Source organism: Crassostrea angulata, chromosome 2 (assembly GCF_025612915.1).
Source record: "Crassostrea angulata isolate pt1a10 chromosome 2, ASM2561291v2, whole genome shotgun sequence".
NCBI lineage: Eukaryota > Metazoa > Mollusca > Bivalvia > Ostreida > Ostreidae > Magallana > Magallana angulata.
In genome coordinates this window covers 4,909,545-4,936,952 of record NC_069112.1, presented here as the reverse complement: position 1 = coordinate 4,936,952, position 27,408 = coordinate 4,909,545, and the positions used below count along the sequence as shown (strand labels likewise).

The window sequence follows — 27,408 nt, the reverse complement described above, 5'->3', positions numbered from 1 at the left end:
AAAATAGTAAAAAAATTACCAAACGCGATACTAGCATTGGATTTTTTGTATTCTATTTTGATACATCAGGTCCATAAAGCGTACTTACTTACAAAAATTTGCGCAAAATTATTGATGAGATATGGTTTAAATAAATATTTATACTCTATTTTGTATCTTCAGTTCTAATTTTTCCAAAATTGGTAATTATTTTTTGGAAAAACGGACGTCTGGCAAATTTCATAATTGTCAATAATTTTCGCAAGGGGGTACACCCGTCTGAGAGCTGATAACAAACAAACTAGCACGTAAACATACATATTTTCTTTTGTATATGTATTGTTAGAATATATATTTATCATTTAAAGCTAAGCATTTAATGATTGAGCCCATTTAGTGCCGAGTATAGGACTACCTTAAAATAGGAAATTTTTCTTTCTTTTTTATTATCATACAACTTGGCATAGAAAAAGTAATCAATGTTAAGAATCTAACAAGGACTATATTTTTGGCGTAATATTGGCGTAGGAAAATATCACATGTTTCGCAATTCAGAATTGCTGCAGATTAATGGGTCTGTTTTAGCATTTTAAAAACAATAACAATAATGTGTGATTTTTTTACTAATGTGAACTAATGATATGATACTTGGGTTTCGGAATATGCTTTTAAAATATGATTTGCCTATCAAATTATATTTTATAAGCTTTGTAAAGCGCCCATTCTATACATTGATGTTTGTGAAAAAAGCACTAAAATAAGTTTTTCTCTCTTATAAAATGGTCAATATATTAGCTTTTCTGTCAATTTATATCTTTATATAAAGCCTTCATTATACATAAAAATCAGAAATATTTTGTTATTGGAAGCATAAAAAAATAATCAAAATTTAAGAAATTTAGAGGAAATGCGGGCTACGCAATATAAATATAAGTATAGAAATTAATTCCAATTTAGTAGTATAAGCTAATAGACATTCTATCATTTCATTGAAGAATAAAATCTTCAAATCTTAAACAAATGTCTACAAAACAACAAAGAGCTACCCTTATTTCTATCATCTTTAATGTTGAGGAAAAAGGTAGTGACCTTGACCTGACCTTTATGCGAAAACAAAAAGGTCAAATTTGATTAAACTGATAAAATCATTTGGTAATATGATCCGTTTGACTGTGTCAAAATTTCATGAATTTCTTATTATAAGAAGTATCTTTGATAATGAGAAGACTCCTTCCTTAAATGCATATATATTTGCATACCTCTTTCCGAGATTCTTAAAAAAAATTAACTAAAGAAACCTCACCGAACAGGGGAATATGTTTAGGTAAACTCAGGTATATATATTAAAGATCCGAACATTATTGATTCCGTTGTTAAATTGGTTGCAAAAGTTTCCTAAAATTACATATTAGTATGACCGTGCTAAATAAAATTAAAAATTTTTTTAAAAAATTATAAATTAGATAAATAAATTAATGTTTTGTTAAATAGAGAAAGAAAATAAATGAGAATATTCACATACCTTTTTCTTGCAATCGTACGAATGTCAACGAAGGAATAACACCCAACACCCTGGATTGACAATATGTGACGTAATGGGGGGGGGGGGGGCGTTGGAAGGTCAATTGGGTAGATAATTGTCATATTGTTTGATGAATATCAATTTCAGTGCTCATGCTTTGATCTTTGTATAAAAAACAGTTTACGGAAATATTTGTCATCGCTTTATATCAGCATTGTTATTTTTGTATAGCAAAACTTATTCTGGGACGCTCCAAAATTAAAATTAAAAAAAACAAAACATTAACTCGAAAACTACATTTTGAAATATAATAATAGACAGCGAAACTTAAACAAAAAAAACACCCCCCCCCAAAAAAAACAAAAAAAAACCAAGCAAGAATAGCAATTTGTGTAGCACTTGGAAAAAAGGTCATTTTACATTCATAATATTTCAGTGCGAAACTTATTTTGGGGCGCTCGTAAAAAAAAACAAAATAAAAAAAAACAACGACATGATTTACCATTCGGAGCATTTGGAAATTTTGCTCATAACATTCCAATTATTACTTTGGGGCGCTCGTACGTGAAAAAATTTAATCATGAAAAAAAGCAACATTTGGGGCGCTCGTGACATACACTTGGGGCGCTCGTGAATTGTACTTGGGGCGCAACAAGAAAAATTTGGGGCGCTCGTGCATGGGGCGCTTTGGCTTTGGGGCGAAGTGACCAGCACCAAACTCTGTAAAATTGACAGCATCAAGAAAGAAAAATTGATGGGTATATAATTTAATTCTGGTTGTAATGCGCTTTCTGATTGGCTAAAAAATTGTTTAATATCATATAAAGAATGTTGCCTAGGTCATGTTAAGACTAACGTCAAAAATTTATCAATACACCCCTCTCCGGCATCCGAAGATTGCCGGAGAGGGGTGTGATATAAATCTTATATCACACCCCTACGGTTTATGTCACACCCCTAGGCGAATTTTCGGTTTATATCGCACAGGGCGAAAAAGGGTATATTTTCTATAAGTATACGATATAAAATGGTTTGGGGCAGTTTACGCTTTATAAACTGCAAAATAATAAATGTACATGTATATATCAACCATTTTAGTTTATATTTTTCATCCTGCTCTTGTAAAAATCAAGTCATGCAGTTGGGTTTTTATTTCAATTTTAAAGAAAAGGTTAAGAAACATGAAAAGTAATTAAGAAAAATTCGGACACAATATATGCAAAACTGAACCCAAAAATATTTTTTAAAATATTAAGCATTGTATCATATAAATGTGTATACATGTATATATTGTTAAATCCGGTGCTTGCGTGGGATATCATCAAATACTGGTGTGTAACAGTTGATGGTCTCTTTACAGGTTCCCTGTGTCCGACTGTTGACTGATAGGTTATACCAGTCTGTAGTATGTAACAGTTGATGGTCTCTTTACAGGTTCTCTGTGTCTGACTGTTGACTGATAGGTTATATCAGTCTGTAGAATGTAACAGTTGATGGTCTCTTTACAGGTTCTCTGTGTCTGACTGTTGACTGATAGGTTATACCAGTCTGTAGTATGTAACAGTTGATGGTCTCTTTACAGGTTCTCTGTGTCTGACTGTTGACTGATAGGTTATACCAGTCTGTAGTATGTAACAGTTGATGGTCTCTTTACAGGTTCTCTGTGTCTGACTGTTGACTGATAGGTTATACCAGTCTGTAGTATGTAACAGTTGATGGTCTCTTTACAGGTTCTCTTTGTCTGACTGTTGACTGATAGGTTATATCAGTCTGTAGAATGTAACAGTTGATGGTCTCTTTACAGGTTCTCTGTGTCTGACTGTTGACTGATAGGTTTTACCAGTCTGTAGTATGTAACAGTTGATGGTCTCTTTACAGGTTCTCTGTGTCTGACTGTTGACTGATAGGTTATACCAGTCTGTAGTATGTAACAGTTGATGGTCTCTTTACAGGTTCTCTGTGTCTGACTGTTGACTGATAGGTTATATCAGTCTGTAGAATGTAACAGTTGATGGTCTCTTTACAGGTTCCCAGGTTGTGTCTAACTGTGCTGTTGACTGAGAGGTCAAAGAGAATATATGTGGTATAGTATTCATGTAATATCACCATGTTCATGTAGCTATACTATGTATTTTTAGGTCACCTGAGTCACTCAGGAGACCCATTGCTATCTCACGTTTGTCGTCGTGTGTCATTCATAGACATTTTAGTATACATCTTTTAAATGGGTATGAGGGCAAAAGTCATTGTGTTAGTCATGGGGTAAGAACTGTTGCCCGAGAGCATAGGCTGAGGTCAACATCAATTTCTTACCCAGGAACTGACAATATAACTATTGCCCACATTCCCATTTGATGATTGATGTGTTAGATGAGGAGAAACATAACCTTGTGGTAATGTCAGGGGAATTGTCCAATTATCTGCTTGGGGGACTGTCAAAAATTAGCCAGGGTTAAGGGAATAGCAAAGCAAGGGACATAAGCCAGTATTTAACATGTATACATTGGTGGGTTCCCATTTTGCACACATTTGATGATAGGTGTGAATTGTATTTTGATAGCAATTACAGAATGTTCTCTACATGGGGTAAAGACACAACTACATATTACCTATGTTTTATAACCACATTTTAACTGCATTTTACCTATGTTTTATGACGACATTTTAAAAAATTACATTCTGTATTTCATACCTGTTAACCTTTCAAAGCTGCTATGTGGGAGAATCTCCCCCTTACCAACTTGGCTAAGGGGGAGATTTTGCGTAAACGACGTTTTTTCACGTGAAATGCAAATATATATTAAAAATACTGTTAGATACCTTATTTTACCATTGTAATTAATGCATATGCAATCATTTTAAATTTTATTATTTCTATGACTATAATACAACTTGTGTTGCTGTACATGTTCAGAAAACTATTATTTTGTTTGCATGGTACAATACAAGAAGTCAATAGTGCCACTTTTTATATTAGGTCTTCTTATTGTTCAGTATTGAACCATCACTGCATGCTGACATCTAGGGTAAACACAGAAAATTTATTTTGGCTATTTTGAATTTGCAGTGAAACCCAGTTAAGAAAATACCAGAAAATAACATTAATTAAAATTATTTTTTGCCTTATATATATAGGATAGATTTTTATTTCACAAAACAACATGTATTTCTCCAGTATCATTTAAAAATGATCTCTGTTGTAATGTCTATAGCATCCCTGTAATTCATAGTACCGGTACTATAAACTTTAAAAACTTTTGTGAAATGCTTTTACACTTTTTCCTCGAGCTTCTCTTTATCGGTAGCTTGTATAAACACTCAGTGTTCCAAACTCACTTTGATTTTTACCGACCGTGCTGGCCAGACAGAATTAGTCACGACTCACTGCACGTGGCTTGGGTGCTTTACCTGTACACCTGTTAAGTGACACCACTGGCTGTTATTGTTTTCTTTGGTGTTACAGAATAAAATCAAGATGTTTTAAGCTTTCACTTATTTTTTTATAAGGCATATGCATAACTAAATACGTAACTGGTTTAAGTCAAAACCGGAAGTAATCGTAAAAAGTAAACTGGGCTATAACATGTCATACTACGATCACGGTAGACAGTACTTGGATGGATTTTGATATATTCAAGCTACACAGCAGCTTTTTGGGCTAAAAATCAGAGAAAAACCCGCAGTGGTTGTTGAAATTTGCATGTAAAGATTCAGAATTGGGGGGGGGGGGGGGTTATGGGGAAGACAAATACGATTGCGGGAGAAATTTGTCTCCCGCGCGGGAGATAGGTTGGATGCGGGAGATCTTAGATTTTAAGGCCGTTTTGCGGGAGTCTCCCGCGCAATGCGGGAGGGTTAACAGGTATGGTATTTCATAGGTGAATTGTAAATAAGAACATACTGAAGATATGTGTCGCATTTGAAAAACTGTTTTTCAATAGAATCAGACAGAAGTCAAATTCTGTGTCAGCTCTCATTTCTCTAAATTATGGTGATGTGTGTGTTTGTGTGTGGTGGTGGGGGGGGGGAGAGAAAGAGAATCTAATGAGTAATATTAGATGTACATGTTCAGTAGAAAAAACAAAGAAAGTATGAGAGACAGAGAGATAGAGAAAGAAAATACATATCTGAGAAGTAAGGTAAATGATTAGAGAGAGAGAATAAGATCTAAAGAGAAATATTACAGGTACAGGTTTAGTAGAGAAAATCAGGGGGGAATTTTAAGCAAAGAAAGAGAGAGAGAGGAGACAGAGAGAGAGAGAGAGAAGAGGGGGAGAGACAGACAGAGAGGAGAGAGAGAGAAGAGGGGGAGATAGAAGAACATTAGTACCTGTTTGACAGAACAAATCTAAGAGAGAAGAGAGGGAGTAAGATATAAAGAGTAATATTACATATACAGGTTTAGTACAGAAAATCAAGAACAAATTGTAAGCAGAGAAAGTTTGTGTGTGTGTGCACCTGTGTATGAGAGAGAGAGAGAATTATCATACCCGGTAGATGCAAAGTACATGTTTGAGAGTAAGCAGTATTTGATATAGTAAATGTAGCTTTTTACGAGCTTGAAAAAGGTTAAGAAATGAATTAAGAAAAAAAATCAGACACTATATATACATAAATAAACCAAAAAATATGGATCAATATATTATACATTGTATCATATAAATGTGTATATTATTAAATCCCACACTTGCTCGGGATATCATCAAGTACTAGTATGTAATAGTTCATAGGTTATACCAGTCTGTAGAATGTAACAGTTGATGGTCTCTTTACAGGTTCCCTGTGTCTGACTGTGCTGTGTACTGAGAGGTCAAAGAGAGAATATATGTGGTATAGTATTCATGTAATATCACCATGTTCATGTAGCTATACTATGTATTTTTAGGTCACCTGAGTCACTCAGGAGACCCATTGCTATCTCACGTTTGTCGTCGTGTGTCATTCATAGACATTTTAGTATACATCTCTTAAATGGGTATGAGGGCAGTAGTCATTGTGTTAGTCCTGGGGTCAGAACTGTTGCCCGAGAGCATAGGGTGAGATCAACATCAATTTCTTACCCAGGAACTGACAATGTAACTATTGCCCACATTCCCATTTGATGATTGATGTGTTAGATGAGGAGAAACATAACCTTGTGGTAATGTCAGGGCTGGGAAATTGTCCAATTATCTGCTTGGGGGACTGTCAAAAATCAGCCAGGGTTAAGGGAATAGCAAAGCAAGGGACATAAGCCAGTATTTAACATGTATACATTGGTGGGTTCCCATTTTGCACACATTTGATGATAGGTGTGAATTGTATTTTGATAGCAAGTACAGAATGTTCTCTATAGGGGCAAAAACACAACTACATATTACCTATGTTTTATAACCACATTTTAAAAAGTAACATTCTGTATTTCATAGGTGAATTGTAAATAAGAACACACTGAAGATATGTGTCACATTTGAAAAACTGTTTTTCAATAGAATCAGACAGAAGTCAAATCCTGTGTCGGCTCTCATTTCTCTAGATTATGGTGATGTGTGTGTTTGTGGAGAGAGAGAGAAAATAAAATCTAATGAGTAATATTACATGTACATGTTCAGTAGAAAAAACAAAGAAAGTATGAGAGAAGGCAAATCTTGTGTCAGCCCTCATTTCTATAACTAAGTTATGGTGATGTGTATGTGGAGAGAGAGAGAGAGAGAGAGAGAGAGATTACATGTCTAAGAGAAATAGAAAGATGCATATGTTTAACAGAGTTAGTCAGAGAGAGAGAGAGAGAGAGAGAGAAGGCAAGTCTTGTGTCAGCCCTGATTTCTATAATTGAGTTATGGTGATGTGTATGTGGAGAGAGAGAGTGAGATTACATGTCTAAGAGAAATAGAAAGATGCATATGTTTAACAGAGTTAGTCAGAGAGAGAGAGAGAGAGAGAGAGAGAGAGAGAGAGAGAGAGAGAGAGAAGGCAAATCTTGTGTCAGCCCTCATTTCTATAACTAAGTTATGGTGATGTGTATGTGGAGAGAGAGAGAGTGAGATTACATGTCTAAGAGAAATAGAAAGATGCATATGTTTAACAGATTTAGTCAGAGAGAGAGAGAGAGAAAGAGAGAGAGAGAGAGAGAGAGAGAGAGAAGGCAAATCTTGTGTCAGCCCTCATTTCTATAACTAAGTTATGGTGATGTGTATGTGGAGAGAGAGAGAGAGAGAGATTACATGTCTAAGAGAAATAGAAAGATGCATATGTTTAACAGAGAGAGAGAGAGAGAGAGAGATTACATGTCTAAGAGATATAGAAAGATGCATATGTTTAACAGAGTTAGTCAGAGAAAGAGAGAGAGAGAGAGAAGGCAAATCTTGTGTCAGCCCCCATTTCTATAACTAAATTATGGTGATGTGTGTAGGGGGTTAGATCTAAAGAGTAATATTACATGTACATGTTTAGAGAAAGTCTGTTTGAGAGAGAGGGAGAAAGAATGAGAGAAAGAGGAGAGAGAATGAAGGAAAGAGAGAAAAAAGATAGAAGAGAGGGATGATAGAAAGATTACATATAAGAAGAGAGAGAGAGAGAGATTACATGTCTGAGAGAATAAGATGCACATGTTTACATGTACAACAGTAAGGAGAGAGAGAGAGAGAGAGAGAGAGAGAGAGAGAGAGAGAGAGGGACTATATGTCTGAGGGAATAAGTAAGATGCACATCTTTACATATATAAGAGTAAGGAGAGAGAGAGAGAGAGAGAGGGGGTTTAGCAGTGAAAGTGTATAGCATTAAATGATTTATTTTTGACGTCTGCCGTTAGCAGACAAATTGAATAACGTGCGTTAGCGCGTTATGATAATTTGTCTGCTCATCTGACGGCAGTTACTGACATGACGACATCAAAAATAAATCATTCAATGCTTATACATTTACATTCCCTTACTGATGAAATCAATTGTTTACTGAAATAAATCAATATAAATTGCAGATCACGGAGGGAGTAAATTAGTAACAGCAAGAACAGCAGTTATATAAACCGGTTTAAACTGGTTATCACATAGACTGTTGAGTTGAGATCGACGAGCAAGAAAATATAATCCATGAAAAATAACTCTTGAAATTTTGCTTTTAATTATAAAGTCATTTTTCTTGAATAATTGTAAAACATAGTGTTTTGACAACATTCATGAAGAGAGAGAGATTACATCTCATTTAGAGTAAGATATATTTAGTACATGTACCGGTACATGTTTGATGGAGTTTGTCTGAAAGACAGAAATAGAGAAAGAGAGAGAGCAAAAATACATGTTCAGAAGAGAAATCTGAGGAGATAGAGAAAAAGCATTTCTTTGAAAAAAGTCTGAGAGAAAGGAGGAATAAGATCTCTAGAGCAATTGTACATGAGAGAGGAGAGAGAGAGAGAGCAAGAATGCTTGTTTAGTGTTAAAATTATGAAAAACAGAGATTGAGAGAAAGAAATAAAAAGAGCAGGAATACATGTTAGGTAAATTGAGACAGTAAATACCCGGTAATTGAATTCAACTAAATTAAGACGTGTACTCTACATCTTATTTTATTTTTTTCTCTCTGACTTTCTCTGCTAGATAATCATATAATACACTTTCTCAATTATGTACACATCCAAGAGAGAGAAACAGAGAGAAAGATATATAGAGATAAAACGATGGCAATAGAGAGAGAGAGAGAGAGAGAGAGAGAGAGAGAGAGAGAGAGCACCTAGCTCTTTCTCACTCAGCAATCTTGTGTTGTATTTTCTACCGGTTGAGTGTCTCTATAATCAGAACCAGAATGATGGACCGTCAATTATCTTAGTAGGGAAAATATAGTATTTCTTTAATAATAACATCTGCTTTAAACTAAAATATTTCTTATATAATTTGACATTGAAACTATAAAACAATGATAATTCTAAAACTCTTTATTTTCATTCAACAGGTTATGACCCAGACCGCCCACATCATGGACACAGCAAGCTCCCAATACATCACAGCAAGCTCCCCATACCGAGTACATCTGTGTTCTAAGTGTCCGGGGGACACAGCGTACTATTGTGTATCGTGTCCATGTGATCTGTGTCCCCAGTGTAAAGAGAACCATGTAAAAGATCTCCAAACAATAGACCATGATGTTGTGTCACACCGTGATCAAATCAACTACATCCCAACACAAGAGATCTGTGTGAGACATCCTAGCCATGTTTATACAAAGTACTGTGAACCTTGTCAAGTTCCTGCCTGTAATAATTGCCAAACACATAGAAAACACACTCAGATAGATGTTACAACAGCCTATAAATCAAAGCGACAACAACACAGAGGAACCATTCACACCATCAGAAGTGAGGCTCTCTTTTACAGACCTGTTCTCCTGACAGGAATCAAAGCTGATGTCAAAACCTGTCACACAGAATTCTCCCTCCTGCAATCAGAGATGTTAACAAAGGCCCAGAGACTGAAGGGTCTCATTGACTATGTGGTATATGATCTATTGAACAATGTGTTTTGTGACTTTGATTTCAAACACAGATGTAAAAAACAGAAGATAGAAATGATCAGACATATTGTCAGACTAAGGAGATATGAACACAGATATGTACAGCCAGCATTCACATTCAGTGCACTACAATTCCTCTCCTTCACAAAGACAGCCCTCCCCCAGATACATCTAACACTCCACACCAGCCAGCTCTCCATGACTGAGTCACTCAACAAGGAGGATGTGATGGAGTCACTGAGTGCAATCCAAATCACAGAGAGAGGAAACCGACGCGTAGGAAACCAGTGTCTGCTGAAACTGACGTCTGGTGCTGAGTTCCATCAATCTCTCACACTGACAGGTGTTGGTCGTTGTGATCACATTTCCTGTGTGACATCAAACCGGGTCTGGGTCAGTGATATAAACAATCTCATGTTGACAGACACAACAGGTGTCCCTCTACATCGTGTGGAGGATTCATTGAGTGGTGAATGATTACACACAGTGAACAGTGAGAGTGAACTGATTTATATAGATAGGAAACATAACATCAACAAACTGTCAAAGGATATGAAAACAACCACCACATTTATAGAGAGAACAGACTCTACATGGTGGCCACAGTGTGTGTACTGGTCCCCGTCCACTGGGGATCTACTGGTCGCGATGTGGAACTATGATACAGACACAGGCAAGGTAACCCGGTACAACCAGAGTGGACAACTCACACAAACCATACAGTACCACAACACAGGACGGCGACTGTATAGATTACCTATCTATATAACAGAGAACAACAATGGGGATGTCGTGGTGTCTGACGTTATGTCTCGTGCTGTAGTGGTGACAGAGCGTGGAGGAAGACATCGTTTCTCCTACACAGGACATCCATCAGGATCAGGACTACGGCCATGGGGAATCTGTACTGACACGCTGTCACACATCCTGGTGTGTGATTATACAACCGCCACAGTACAGATGATAAATAAGGACGGTCGGTTCCTGTCACATCTACTGACAAAATCACAAGAGATGAGTAGTCCATGGAGCCTGAGTTATGATATCAACACTCACCGTCTCTGGGTCGGATCAGGGTTACACAAGAAGGTGTGTGTCTACAGGTATATCACCAGACAGGACGCTCTGACAGGTAAGTCTGAGTCATTATCATTCACATTAATTAGATATAGATAACTAAGACACACAGTCCGTGTTAATTATCAGTCAATAAGATACATGTAAGACATGTTTATCTGTGTGATTGTTTGTCAATATAAACAACTCATTGTTACAGGGTTAGCTGTATCTACCAGTCATTGGGATTCAGTGTTTATCTAAAATAAACAGAAATTAGATACATTATTTTATTAATTAAATGTACAGTTACATGTCATTGTATTTAGTGAATAGAAATAACAGGTTGCTGTATTTGATTATGAAATATATAGAGTGACTCATGTATTTGTAATCAGTTATTTTGTGACATGTTAATTGACTTAACTTAATTAATTAGATAAATAATAAAGCAAGTGTCATGGTAATCAGGTTAAAGTTTTAATTTGTAGATGTAGCTCTATCATTACATATAATGTATGGAATGGATTAATTAACAGCTAATTAATGACTTGTTCTAGATGAACACAGACCCCGTCCTGATGTGGACACCAGATACACAACACCTCGTCACAACACAACTCATCAACTAAACGAAAGTAAAACTCACTGACGCATGTATTTGTAATCTGTTGTTTTGTTACAAATGATTTGACTTAATTCAATTAATTAGACAATTATAAATTAAAGCAAGTGTCATGGTAATCAGGTTAAAGTTTTAATTTGTAGATGTAGCTCTATCATTACGTATATAAATGTATGGAATGGATTAATTAACAGCTAATTAATGACTTGTTGTAGATGAACACACACCCCGTCCTGATGAGGACGCCATGTCCAGCTCAACACAAGCCGTATAATGGAGATAGCTGGGATATTGACAGGTTGTAAATGTTTCTGTACAAATCTAGTCTGCTCTCAAAACCACACATGTTGTTTGTCACTTTGTTCAACATCTGCAGCTGACATTGAGCTGTGTATAATTCACATGGACTGTAATACTGACTCCTGTTTATTTCACACTTTGTGATCATCCAAACATGGCTGTCTGTTGCTGAGTGAGAAACGTCATGTTATACAAGTTTTATTTTCTGAATGTGGAATATTATAAAAGAGTCTTTAATAACTGAACAATTAAACATTGTAAATGTTGGATCATTATCAATTCCAAAATGTATCTTTTTGCTAATTGTGCCATTATTATACCCCATGCAATGGAATTGTTAGAGAATAATGATTTCAACCTATCCGCCAGTCAGTCCTGGATTTTAAGCAAAACTTATATTAAACATCTGCACAGAATTTTATGAAACTTTTAAGGTATTTAGGACACAATGTGTAGATGTGCTAATTACTAGGAAGTTCCGATTCATTTATCTTTGTGGGAATTTTAGCCCCATTGAACTTGAATTTTGGCCAAATGTTGAATGATTTTTTTGAATGATTTTTTTGTAAGCCCGACTCTTCTCAAACAGCTGTATTGAATTTCGTAAAACTTTTTACGTAGTTGGGGCATAATGTGTTGATTTTCATGTTTCTAGGAAATTTAATTACAATGTTTTGTCTTGAATTTTTTAACCATTAGAATTAATTAGTATATTGTTGTTGTTTAAGACATATGATTAGATATGTGCATAATTGCAGAAAGTTTTGATCTGATGATGTTTTGCAAGTAATGACCTTTATCATTTTTAGCTTACCTGAGCTGAAAGCTCAAGTGACCTTTTCTGATCACAATTTGTCTGTCGTCTGTCAGTCTGTTTGTTTGTCTGTCTGTCCTCTGTCCATAAATTTTTTACATTTTCAACATCTTCTCCTAAACTACTGGGCAAATTCAAAAAAAAACTTGGCACAAAGCACCCTTAGGCAGAGGGGATTCAAAGTCGTGAAAATTAAGCACCATGCCCTTTTTTAAGGTGAGATAATTAGAAAATATTGAAAATTCTTAAGAAGTTTTTTCAAAAATCTTTTTCTCAAGAATCATTTGGCCAGGAAAGCTGAAACTTATGTGAAAGCATCCTCAGGTAGTGTAGATTCAAAGTTGTGAAAATCTTGACCACTGGGGTAAGGGTGGGGCCACAATGGGACGTCGAACTTTTACATACGTATATTTAGAGTAATCTTTTAAAAAAAATCTTCTTTTCAAAAACTAATCTGGCAGCCAGGAAAGCTGAAATTTTTGTGGAAGACACCTCAGGTAGTGTAGAATTAAAGTTGTAAACATCTAGACCCCCCCCCCCCCCCCGGAAGGGTGGGGCCTCTATTTAGTCAATGGGGGGTCAAATTTTTACATATGAATGTACTAATGTAGAGTAAATGTTTAAAAATCTTCTTCCCAGAAACTATTCAGCCAGGAAAGCTGAAACATAAGTAAAAGCATCCTCAGGTCAAAGTTGTGAAAATCATGACCCCGGGGTGTAGGGTGGGGCCACAATGGGGGAGGGGGGACGAACTCAGTTTGTTCAAATCATGATCCCCTGGGTTAGGATGGGGTGACAATTTGGGGGGTGAGATCAAATTTTTACATACTAGGAATATATTGGGAAACATCTTTAGAAATCTTCTTCTATAAAACCATTTGTGTAGAAAAGCTCTAACTTTAATGAAAGCAACCTTAGGTAATGTAGATTCAAATTTGTTCAAATCTAAGGAGTATGATGGGGCTACATTGGGGATTCAATTTACAAGGAAAACATTTTAGTTGTTCACAAAAGCTGAAATGTTATAAGATAAAGATAAATAAATAAAAATCTTCTTCTCGATCTACTCCCACACATGTGGGCACAAAAATGAATACATGGTTATGATATCCACAATCTCCTTTACCTAAATTGTGAAATTCATGGCCCCTGGGTCAGGGGTTCAGGACATGAGGGGGGGGGGGCAATATAGTGTTAATGCATATAATGTTTAAAAATCTTCTCTTTTCTCACACATTTGCCAGTGTATAAAAAAAACTGACTAATAATTATGTTTACCAAGAAGTCCTCTACTGAAATTTCAATTTTCATGTCCCCTGGGGTATGGGTTTTGACTCTAGGGCAGGGCTAAAATGGATGTATAGATGTTAATGCATATAACGTTAAAAAATTATCTTCTTTACTGATAAAAACACATCTGAAAGGAAAACTGAATTCATGATTTTGTAGACCAGATCTTTTAGTTGTTCACCAAAATTAGAGGTTTCACAGTTCTTTTTTAATTAAATGTGGTCGTCATTACAAATTTATAATTTTTCTACTCCAGTATGAAACCTAATTAATAAGATGCATATATGAGACTCCATGACAAGTTTGTGTATGGGATATATGCTACTCAGGTGACCGTTAAGGCCAATTGGCCTCTTGTTTTGTATTTAATGCATACTCTGTCATTCATGGTGTGTAGCATTGTCAAGTAATGGGAGAACGTGGGTATTTGAGCTTGCTCACTTTTTATACCCCCGCTCCGAAGCAGAGGGGGTATACTGTTTTACCCTTGTCTGTCTGTCTGTCTGTCCGTCTGTAACAAAAATTTCTGTCGCATTCATCTCGGCAACTATTTATCACAGATGCTTGAAATTTTTACACAGTGTTTGTTAGGGCATGCCATATCGTGGGATATATTTTTGTACCAATCGGACGTCAACTTCCTGTTAAATGACTACTTTGCCTATTTTTAACCAAAATTTTCAAACAAATATTTGTCAAAGATTTCTCAGCAACTATTTATCGCAGATGCTTGAAATTTTTACACAATATTTGTATAGGCATGCCATGTCGTGGGATATATTTTTGTACCAATCAGACGTGAACTTCCTGTTAAATGACGACATTGTTTATTTTTAGCAAAAATTTTCAAACAAATTTTTGTCAGAGAATTCTCAGCAACTATTTATGGCAGATGCTTGAAATTTTAACACACTTTTTGTTTTTGCATGTCATGTCGTGGGATATATTTTTGTATCAATCAGACGTCAACTTCCTGTTTAATGAGTACTTTGTTTATTTTTAGCAAATGTTTATTTTTAGCAAAAATTTTCAAACAAATTTTCGTCAAAGATTTCTTGTACCAATCGGACGTCAACTTCCTGTTAAATGAGTACTTTGTTTATTTTAGCCAAAATTTTTAAAAAAAATTTTCCTCAAAGATTTCTCAGCAGCTATTTATCGCAGATGCTTGAAATTTTAACACACCATTTGTTTAGGCATGCAATATTGTGGGATATATTTCTGTACCAATCGGATGCCAGCTTTCTGTTAAATGTCGACTTTGCTTATTTTACATATTCACATCAGAGTGGGGGTATCACTAGTGAGCATTGGCTCACAGATATCTTGTTCTTTCTTTTAATACAGTTATAAACTAATTATTTTTGTATCTTGCAGACAAGCTGCTTTTAGAACGCCTTCAGGCCAGTTCAGGGGGAGACAGTAGAAAACCTTCCCGGATTACCCATAATTCCAATGGAAATAATGCGTCGTCAATGGACTCTGTTTTACTGAATGTGAACTTTATATAAATAATGCGTCGTCAATGGACTCTGTTTTACTGAATGTGAACTTTATATAAATAATGCATCATCAATGGACTCTGTTTCTGTGTACATGGATTTAACATTTATGTGTTCGTCATCCTTTTTATTAATTTTACATTTGTACTATATATGTGTTTTACATAATAAGCTCCTGAGATCTCTTATAAATCTCTGCTGTACTTTGGTGCTGGGACAGAGATATCCCTTAGAAATGTGACGAATGTGTGATGAATTTTTTTTTAGTTTTGATTTGCACACAAGAAATTGATTAAAAAACACATGCAAAGGGGGGTAACTCCAATTTGTATTTTTCAATTTGAAATGAAAGTTATCCCCCTTCTACTAATGTTTTCTAGAGATATCTGTATTTTATGCTGTTGATCCCTGACATTTTTTTGTAGGAGAGTTTATTGAGTACAGTGGCGTCGGAAGCACATTTCTCCCTCATAAAAAATGTTATATTGATCAGGTAGATGGAAAATTCATGTTTATGTAAATAGTTTTGGAGGAATATTGTGACCAAGTTTAAGTTTACTGATTTTCTTTTGTATTTACGCTTACCATGAAATACATACTACTTATATACAAATGATGTTTAGTGAGTCGTAGCAATCTGTAGATAGAACTCAATAAATGTGAAGAAATTCACTTTCAGATTGACTGCTGATTAAAGTGCTAATCAATGATTTATTTATTCCTAGATTGACAGATTTTTTAAATGTAATATATATTGTTTTATTAAAGTGTATATAAAAACTACATTGTATATCAATTTTAATTAGTAAGCATTTTAATAAAAATACGTTGAGCTTTTGATAAAAAGATACGCCCATTTATAATTGGAACACAGATGCATATTATGTACAAATCGCGGAATTAACAGCCTCCATGTATCTATGCATTAATGCGTCATTACATCAGAATTAGATATGTATCGTATTCATCATCCCACTGAGATAATTAGACACCACAGAATTGTTCTCCAATAATTATCATTACTATTTTAATGAACTGGGACAACCATTTTTTGAATGTGAATCGTTTGTCTAATTAATTAATTAGGCATTGGACCAGAGAAAATATGAAACTGACATTTGATGTTGATACAAATTGCCATGATCCATAATTTGTGTGTATACTCATGTAGAACAAATAAAAGTTGTAAACATCGAAGCTTTTAATCTTTTAATTCTGTGTTAAACGTTAACACAGTAACATCCAGGGATAGTGATGGCCATGTCAATAAGAAAGTTGTGAGAGTGGATTGTGGAGCGCATGGCTCAGTGGTCAAAGGCATTATAGGCCAGTAACTCGGAGTCGGTGGTGCAAACCATGCTGTGGTCACTTGTTGTTCAGTCTTTAGATATGGCTCTTAATATGCAGTCTTGGTCCAACAAGCTGCGCTAGGTACCAGCTTGCATTGGAGTTAACCTGTGATGGACAGGCCCCGGGGCCATAAAACTTAGACATCAGGCCCCAGGGCCATAACACTTAAGACATCAGGCCCCGGGGCCATAAAACTTAGACGAGCTCACTTCTGATCTCAGTCTCATGTTTACAAAAGGAATGTATAGTGAGACTGAGATTAAAAGTGGGCTCGTCCAAGTTTTATGGCCCCGGGGCCTGATGTCTTAAGTGTTATGGCCCTGGGGCCTGATGTCTAAGTTTTATGGCCCCAGGGCCTGATGTCTTAAGTGTTATGGCCCCAGGGCCTGATGTCTTAAGTGTTATGGCCCCAGGGCCTGATGTCTTAAGTGTTATGGCCCCAGGGCCTGATGTCTTAAGTGTTATGGCCCTGGGGCCTGATGTCTAAGTTTTATGGCCCCAGGGCCTGATGTCTTATCTAGACTATCTATATCCTACCTTCTTTGATCTGCCAAGCACAACAGAAAACTGGGTGCCTTCATTTTGTAATAAATTGGGACAAATTACAAGTCAACACCAAAATTTAGGTTTCTTTTCTTATTTATTGTGTCACAGATTAAATATCTTGTATAAATGGCATGATTTACGCAAACATGGGTTTCAGAAAGAGACAAACATTTTATCTTAATCCTCTCTTCAAAACATGGAGAGTCTAAAAAGTTCAAACATCTGTCAATCTGAAAAACAGACAGGCTTACTTGTAAAGAGTGTCTTTTAATAATGTAACTTCTTTTACATTTTTAAGATAAGAAATAAAATATAGCGACACTAATAGCACTTGATTATAGAGAAATAGGCATCATCTCTATAAACATCCATACACTGCAGCAATAATCAGTATATATACACTAATACTGGGGATTTATAGTCAGTTCACCTGCATAGCAGAGTAAGGAAACAGACATCACAGAACGCAATGTATTATATACCCAGAATATCACTACCACGTCAATCAGCTTTATCCAGTTCAATACCAAACAAAATGCAGCAAAGGAGAATACAGGTACTGTTTAAAAAAAGACTCCTTGAGGGTTATCAGATATGCCAACATTCCTGTCTTCCTAAACAATCACACACTCTCTTCTCTCTCATTCACACACACACACACACACACACACACACACACACACACACACACACACACACACACACACACACACACACACACATACTTGTAAACTCATGAAACTCACTACACAAGACTTTACACCAGTAAGTCACTACACTGCTTTCTAAGCATCCTAATGAAATTTTTGGAACAAATTTGTAGAAGAGGGACTTCTCTTATGATTCAACGGGGTCAATTACCCTTTAAATCTTTATATTTATAGTTTGAATTTTCACCAGGATTCCACTACATTTGACCACGTGACTCTTCAATGACACACACACGATTCTCACTACGTTGTCAGTGTTGAGATACACACATGAAACCGACTACTACATACTCATTTCATTTATTTCACCTCAATGAGGACTTAATGCACATATTACTATATGTACTTTGAGTACATGACTATTGAAACACCTGTCCAAAATGTGTAGTTGAAAGTGCATGCAGCCAGCAGCTAATCTTTTCTTGCATCAAATGGAATTGTTTTTAAAACATATTATGGACACTTGGGACCAAGAAATGTATGTGCTATATCAATTGGCCAGGGGAAGCATGCATAGACACAATTGATCCTTTTAGGCAAAGCTGTACGTATGTCAAGAACAAAGTATTTATTCCATTATGAAAACCTTTATTTTGAAAATTAATGACATGACAACTACATTAATTAAATTTTATTTTCAAAAGGTTCAGAACAGATGCATAAAAAAAAAATAAGAATGAAAAAAATATTTCTTTGCAAAGAGAGAGACATGATTGGGAAATTTCATTACTCAATACTGAATTATCATAATATGCATTACCGGTATATAAAAAAACATACATGCATTTCATTTCATATCAAGCACATGTTAATAATTACTGTGATTTTAATGATCTAAAATAGCAGTGAAGCAAAAATTCAATCCAAAATTTTGCATAAAAGCATTTATGATTCACTTAGTACAGTTTGACCAAGGCAATCACTAGTTTGGAACAGTAAAAGATACAAAACATGTGCAAGAATTCTTTCAATGTTAATATATACATTTGTTTAAAAAATGCAGTGCATAAAAACACTTGCATACACAAACATTGTTTTTGAAAGTGATTTCAAGAAATAATATACTGTATTTGAAGCACATAAAGTATGAAAAGTTATATGAAACCCTTGTTAATATTTTCAATAAATGACATAACAAGTACATTTACCAATTATTGAATCTAATTTCATTTTAATACTGTAACGTTGAGAACAGTCTTTTCATAAAAATTAATAATCAAGGAATATGTATTTCCAAAAAGACAGACAATATTGGCAAACATCCTCAATAACCAGTACATAAGAAAATACATGTGCATGCATTTCATTTGATATCAAACTCTTGATCAAAGTTTTTTCATATCAGTAAACAATTGATAACCATTAACAGAAGTGAAGTACAAACTTATACAATCCTGATTCACTTACGGTTTGATCAAGGCAGTCATTAGTTCAGTACAGTAAAAAATACAAAACATATGCAACAATTCTTTTAATGTTACTAAGTTAAATGCAATCAGTGATAGAATACATATGCAGTGGATTGAAAAAATGTATGCGTAACCAAAACTGGTTTTGCAAGTGATTACAAGAAATAACATTTTATATGAAAGAGGGCATCTCTAATAGGCATTTAAGAAATACCAAATACAAAGAACAAATGAAATGAAACATGAACAAGCAATAACAGTTTGTATTAAAACAGAAAATTTTAAGGCCTAGATCTAGAACAATCATGACGTCATAATTGATGTGATGAATCTTTTTTTTTTGTACTTTACGACTTTAAAGAAGTTCTGTAGAAAATCAAAGTTTCTAATTGAATTATGGGGGAAAAACCCTAATACTTATATTCAAATTGACATTATTCTGAAGGGGAGGACAAGAGTTTATTTGATGCCGTTTTCGGAGTGCCTGCAAGCATACTATACATATTTCATTAGTCATAAAAAGGACAAAACTACAAGATTTTTTACTTCCTTCCTTCACATTATATTCAAATTGACACTTAAAAACATGATTTTTCATTGTGTTTATTACGAGATTAAGCTCTAGTACACCCTCTCAATGTTATTGTTATGAAGCATCATTGAAAAAAAATTATATCCTGAATTTCATAAACCTGTAGTCATCTTTCATTTACTAGATCTTGACCTTCGATCATCACAAACTAAATTTACCATTAAGTTTTTCAAAATTACAAGACTGGCAAATTACACTAAATTACATTTTATCAACTAGTTTTTTGTTTTCACGTTTTTGAGTTGTAATTAAATTTTTTACTGCAAATTTGATCTGCTTCCATGGAAATTTTGCCAAGCATGACTCCTTTTTCATTGCATTAAGACACTCCAACTGACAAGGAGTCTTCCCTTGGATAAAGTTCCTTCTGAAAAGCTTCTTCAGGGCACCTTTCTCAGTAGGTGTCCAGTGGTGCCTGGGAGTTGGTGCTGAAACCAAAAAAAAACAAGCACTTGTCATTTGAAAATATATATTGCAGAATGTGTTTCAAAACTAAAAGAACTTCAGATACATGTACTTTATCGACATTTGAAATAGAAAAGAAACAATGAAAGAAAGCACAAAGATAATACCTGATTTTGGTTTCTTTTTTACAGGCCCTTGGGAACCTTAATTTAAAAAAAACCTACATTAATTTCTTAATTATGCTTCATTGAATTAAATTAAGGAAAAGGAACAAGATATCTATGTACCAATGTCTACTAGCAATGTCCCTACTGTGAATAATCAAAATAAGAATAATCAACATTTAACAGGAAGCTGATATCTGGTTTGTTCAAAAATGAATATCACACCACATGACATACATTTACAAAGATGGTGTTAAAATTTCAAGCATTTGCGATTGATAGTTGCTAAGAAATCTGTGGCCATTTTTTCTCTCAAATATCTCACTATAAATAGTCTTCATAAACATGTAACACAAAGTGACAATAGTAGAACAGTATACCCCACCTCCATCAGAGCAGAGATATAAATATACTTTTATCATACACATACCTGGTTCCTGTTCTGCAGACATTGGGGAAACTGGAAAAATTAAAGGAATTGAACAAGTCAGATCATATGCAATAATGCTAAAATAATAACTGTTTTTAACTTCTGTCTCTTTAATATTAATTAAATATTATGAGAAGGGATTAAATGATTGTAATATGATAATGCATTCAAGTCAGAAACTGCAGAATGAATGAATTATTACTCACTTATAGGATATTTTGATTGTAATAGAATTCATAGTTAACAAGTTCAATATTTTTTAAAAGGAAATTCAAGGTGATGTATTAGGCTCTAGCAAAAATAACATGCAGAATCCAGATTTGTATTTTTTATCCTACTCATTGCCTTCAAAAAACTAAAAATGCTTGACCAACTTCAATATCATGCATGTATACGGCATGTACACATGATTTATGTTGCCTATAGGTTTAACTTCTGATGAAATCATAACAAAGATATTTTGAAATTTTACACTATTTTGTGTGACCAATTTACCAATATCCACTGCTTCAATGTATTCTTCATCATCATCCAAGTCTTCTGTTTCCTCTTCATCACTCTCACTGTCTACTGCTTCTGTTTAAAGAAATTAATGTATCATAATAATATACATGTAGTTTTATTGTGTTATCGTAATAAAGTAAATAAATAAATATCGTAATAATCATGCATTTTTAATAACCTTGATTTAAAACCTATTTTTTTTAATTTATTAATTGATTAATACATGTATATTATATCTAGTTTACTGGCATTTACCTTTGTCATCAAGTTGTATTTCATCAAAATCTTTCCCCTTGAATTTGGATATGGATCCATTGTTTAGGCTATGTAGTATCTTTGACACTTTGGCAATCTGCATTGTATCCTCTGGTAATCTATAAAACTGTCGATGGACCCTTATGTCGTGCCCCTGAAAAGTGGCCAAGATATCCTGCGATGTCTCATTTAGGTTGAGTATTTGCGCAAGAGTTGCAAGTTGTTTCCTAAGTTTGGTAGAGGTAATAGCAGTAGGATTATCTACACCTGCCTCCTTTGCAAACCTCCTTAGGCAGTCACTTCCTCTGTATGGAAATTTGGAATCTCCCGGTTTTGAAAACAAACAGTCTCCAGAAACTTTTGCCTTTTCTCTCTGCTGAATAAGGATCTTGATATTCTTCTTCATCTCATCCGTTAGCAAAACGGCCACTTTTCTCCCCCTTTTCCCCTTTATTTCAACTCGAGTATGAGTATTGCACAATTTCTTCTCAAATTCATTTAGTGTGCTTAGTACTACTTCATCAGGTTTTCCACTTCCATTTTCAGCATCAGAAAATTCTTGCAGCTTGATACGTTCAGCCTCCCCACTTCTACGTCGGTTGAATAAAATCAGTTGCGCTAAGCACAACTGTGCCATTTTTGCATATAATGACATGTCAAACTGTACTATGATCTTTTCACAAACTGTCTCCACCTCTTTGGCCAGGTAATTATTCAGTTTGACAACATCTTTAACAACTGGAAGGAGAAGAGGTTTGTTGTATTTCTTTTCACTTAAGGAGGTTAATGCATGTCCCGATATGTCATTGGTCCATTCTGTTTCGTATAAAGTAAGAAATCGGTCTGCTTCTTCAATCTTTGCTCTGTCATTTTCTTTGATACCGTCAGACCGCATATAACGGGCGCACTTTTGTAGACTATGCCCAATCTTCAGAGCCAAGGATGGACTGATATAGGTATGAGATTCCTCATCAAATCCAGCTATAGTACGCACATTCTGAATTAAAATATCCCAGTTTTTGCTCAAAAGAGCCTCATCTAAACACTGTATATCTTTTGATAATTTGCATGCAAATAGAAGTCTACCAACTTCTCTTAATTTTTGAGATATGTATTGAGTTTTGTGTGGCTCGTGGCCATGTTTTTCAAACAGTCTCCGACCATAATCTAGAATTCTAGGATCTGATTGAATTATCACTTTAACTTCATCATCTCTCATGGTAAGTAGTACTTTTTTGAAAAGCCCATCTTGACATTTTCTGATTGGAAGTAAAAGGCGACCTTTCTGTACAGGATTTTGGCTTTTCTTTTCAGATAAACAGTATTTACTGTGTTTCCACATGTCAGTTTTCTTATAAAAGGCCTTGCAATTCTCACATGGAATAAGGTCTTTGATCTCACATTTTGTAGAACGTTTCTTTGGAATCATTATGCCAGCTCCTTTTTCCAGAACAGATATGTTATGAGCAAAGTCTCCTTTATTCACAAGTTCCTCCCACATTTTTCTCCTTTCTTTGCTTTTTTTGGGGAAAACTAAAATCTTGGCTACTTCAACTTCTGTTTTATGTGCAAGCTCAAGGTGTCTTGCAATGTTTGCAATCATCTTCTCACAAAAGAAGCAGGCATGCAGCTTGTTTTTTAATTTTCCATTCGAATTTTTAGGAACACCTTGAAAAGAAATGTCCTTATCTGTCTTTCCAGAGAGCATGGGATATTTTTCACTTTCAATGCTACCACAACTTTCTTCACTATCAGATACTATTTCTCTTCTAGGATCAATAGTAGGACATTCTGAAAAAACAAGATTTAATTTATTGTCCAAAAAGGGATAAAGTAAATAAATGAGGGCTGTTCTTTTATTGTTAAAGGATTTGACAATATATAGTTTAATGCAAAGACATAAATGCTACATGATATTTATAATTGTATCATTTAAAAGCTATTTCATACACAATAGTTTTTAAGAGCCCATATGAACAGATGAAAAACTTTAATATTACATGTATAGATGAAAATCAATTACTTTCTAATCCAATGTCACTGCAAGATAATTCCCCCAAACTGTCAGGATGAAGATCATCTTGGTTTTCTAGAGTTAAAATATGTAATAAAATATTATACAGGTATAATTTTGATTGGGATTGTTTATCTTAAAATTTAGTGTAAATTGTTCATGCATTTATATTAAACATCTTATTATAACCCAAAGTTGATTTTTACTTACAAAAATAAATTTAAGTGTTAAACAATAGAAACTATTAATTATACATATGAATTCTCTTTAATTGCTGATTACAGCATTAAAAAGGACATACTATACCTTCAAAAAGAGAGTCAGAATCATTGTCAGAGCTATGGTCTGGCTCATAATCAGGGTCTTTCACTGACAAGAAAATAGGATAAAATTCATTTAAAGCTACATTTACTGTGTATTCAATAGTATTTTTAAAATTTTGGAAACCGTACAAAATTTGTCCATTTGATACGCCAATTAAAAGATACCTTTTTGAGTGTGACAAGTGTGACTTATTAATGTTGCATTTGGTCAAAATGAATACGGAAACCAATAAAAATTTTCAATGCATAGTTATGAAGAACAAATGTTTACATCTGTGTGGAAAAGGATGTCATTTACTGAAAGTGAGACAAATGGTCAGCAAATTGGAGAGAGAGAGAGAGAGAGAGAGAGAGAGAGAGAGAGAGAGAGAGAGAGATCTGATACATTTGAGATGGTGTGAATAAATATTAATCTTTATTCTCACCAGAATTATCATCATCATCATCACTAAGTCTATCATTTCCAGCATTCAACAGACCTTGGCCTTGCTTTGGCACTGTTCCTGAAAGTAAACAAAAACATAATTATAAAATTTTCTCTCAAACATCAGCTAGAAAATAAGATATATTGCAAGAAAGAGAGGTAGATAGAGAAAGAGAACAATAAATTCAGTTCTCTAAAGTTTAATTAATGATGACACTTAACCTGAATGTCACTACATGCGTGCAAAACTGAGAGAGAGAGAGAGAGAGAGAGAGAGAGAGAGAGAGAGAGAGAGAGAGAGAGAGAGAGAGAGCAATATCAATGAAGAGAGGGAGAAAGATAAATTATTATTCTTCAGATTAATTTATTTTTTCTTTACACATTCAACCTGAATGTCACTACATGTGTGCAAAACTAATATGAGAGAGAGAGAGAGAGAGAGAGAGAGAGAGAGAGAGAGTAAATACATGTAAATTATAATCAATATTTATTCTCACCAGAAAGAGCATCCTCATCTGTGTCATCATCATCACTAAGTCTATCATTTCCAGCATGCAATCGACCTTTGCCTTGCTTTAACATTGTTCCTAAAAGTAAACACAAACATTTATAACATATTTACTGGAATGGACATATTCTCAAAAATCAGCTACAAAATGAGGGATATAGCAACAGAGAGAAAGGTAGAGGTAGAGAAAGGAAGAGAGATTTCAAAAATATTTTTGATGATGTTTGATAAATAAAACAAAATTAATCTTTAACTATGCATCAACTGATATCATTAAGAGTGAGAGAACAGAGAAAAAGACAGAGAGAAAGAGAACAAAAACTTCAGTTCTCTTAAATTTAAATTAATGATGACACTTAACCTGAATGTCACTACATGTGTGCAACACTGAGAGAGAGAGAGAGAGACAGAGAGAGTAATGAAAAAAATTGGAGACATAATGAGAGAGAAAGATAAATCAATATTCATCATTTATACACTTTAAACCTGAATGTCACTACATGTATGTAACACCTATATAGATGAGAGAAAGAGAGAGAGAGATTAGATTTAAGATGGTGTTGAGTAAATACATGTAAATTATAATCAATATTTATTCTCACCAGAAAGAGCATCCTCATCTATGTCATCATCATCACTAAGTCTATCATTTCCAGCATGCAATCGACCTTTGCCTTGCTTTAACAGTGTTCCTAAAAGTAAAAACAAACATTTATAACATATTTACAGACATTTTCTAAAAAAATCTGCTGGAAATAAGGGATATAGCAACAGAGAGAAAGGTAGAGGTAGAGAAAGGAGGAGAGATTTCAAAAATATCTTTTATTAAGCTTGGAATATCTTTTGAGTGTAAGAGAGAGAGTGAGAGAGAGAGATAAAGAGGGAGGGAAATAATTAGAGGGAGAGAGAAAAAGAACAAAAAATTCAGTTCTCTTAGGTTTAACTTGATGATGACACTAAACCTGTATGTCACTACATGTGTGCAAAACGAGAGAGAGAGAGAGAGCAAGAGAGAGAGAGAGAGAGACAGACAGACAGACACAGACAGACAGACAGACAGACAGACAGACAGAACAATGAATAGAGTGAGAGACGGGGTAAGAGAAAAGTTCTTTAGTTCAACTCATTTTTTAAACACTTTCAACCTGAATGTCACTACATGTGTGCAAAACTGATATGATTGAGGAGAGAGAGAGAGAGAGCGAAGAAAGAGAGAGAGAGAGGGAGAGAGAGTTTATATTTGAGATGATGTTGTGTAAATACATGTAAATTATAATCAATATTTATCCTCACCAGAAAGAGCATCTATGTCATCTATGTCATCATCATCATCACTAAGTCTATCATTTCCAGCATGCAATCGACCTTTGCCTTGCTTTAACATTGTTCCTATAAGTAAATACAAACATTTATAACATATTTACAGACATTTTCTCAAAAATCTGCTGGAAAATGAGGGATATAGCAACAGAGAGAAAGGTAGAGGTAGAGAAAGGAGGAGAGATTTCAAAAATATCTTTTATTAAGCTTGGAATATCTTTTGAGTGTAAGAGAGAGAGAGAGAGAGAGAGAGAGAGAGAGATAGATAAAGAGGGAGGGAAATAATTAGAGGGAGAGAGAAAAAGAACAAAAAATTTAGTTCTCTTAGGTTTAACTTGATGATGACACTAAACCTGTATGTCACTACATGTGTACAGAACTGTGTGTGTATATATATATATATATATATATATATATATATATATATATATATATATATATATATATATATATATATATATATATAATAGATAGAGAGAGAGAGAGAGAGGGAGGGAGAAGGAGAACATTGAATAGAGTGAGAAACGGGGAAAGAGAAAAATAAAAATCAATGTTCTTTAGTTTAACTCAATCTTTAAACACTTTCAACCTGAATGTCACTAAATGTGTGCAAAACTGATATGAGAGAGAGAGAGAGAGAGAGAGAGAGAGAGAGAGAGAGAGAGAGAGAATTGAGTAAATACATGTAAATTATAATCAATATTTATTCTCACCAGAAAGAGCATCCTCATCTATGTCATCATCATCACTAAGTCTATCATTTCCAGCATGCAATCGACCTTTGCCTTGCTTTGGCATTGTTCCTAAAAGTAAACATAAAAACATTGATAACATATTTACTGGAATGGACATATTCTCAAAAATCAGCTACAAAATGAGGGA

General features: G+C 34.5%; 1 protein-coding gene and 1 pseudogene across 1 annotated transcript; one reads left to right on the top strand and one right to left on the bottom strand.

Annotated features, from left to right (window-relative positions):
• The first annotated feature begins 3,512 nt into the window (after nucleotides 1–3,512).
• LOC128170745 (uncharacterized) lies at nucleotides 3,513–16,788 on the top strand (annotated as a pseudogene).
• A 1,666-nt stretch (nucleotides 16,789–18,454) lies between these two features.
• LOC128172013 (uncharacterized) lies at nucleotides 18,455–26,333 on the bottom strand. Its single transcript, XM_052837784.1, has 11 exons — nucleotides 26,330–26,333; nucleotides 25,809–25,898; nucleotides 25,196–25,285; nucleotides 24,700–24,777; nucleotides 24,258–24,320; nucleotides 23,961–24,026; nucleotides 21,938–23,728; nucleotides 21,674–21,754; nucleotides 21,179–21,208; nucleotides 20,752–20,787; nucleotides 18,455–20,607 (listed from the first exon to the last, which is right to left on the bottom strand). Exons 1-11 carry the CDS (start codon nucleotides 26,331–26,333, stop codon nucleotides 20,381–20,383), a joined length of 2,556 nt encoding a protein of 851 aa, XP_052693744.1. The 3' UTR covers nucleotides 18,455–20,380.
• Between the last annotated feature and the right edge of the window lie 1,075 nt (nucleotides 26,334–27,408).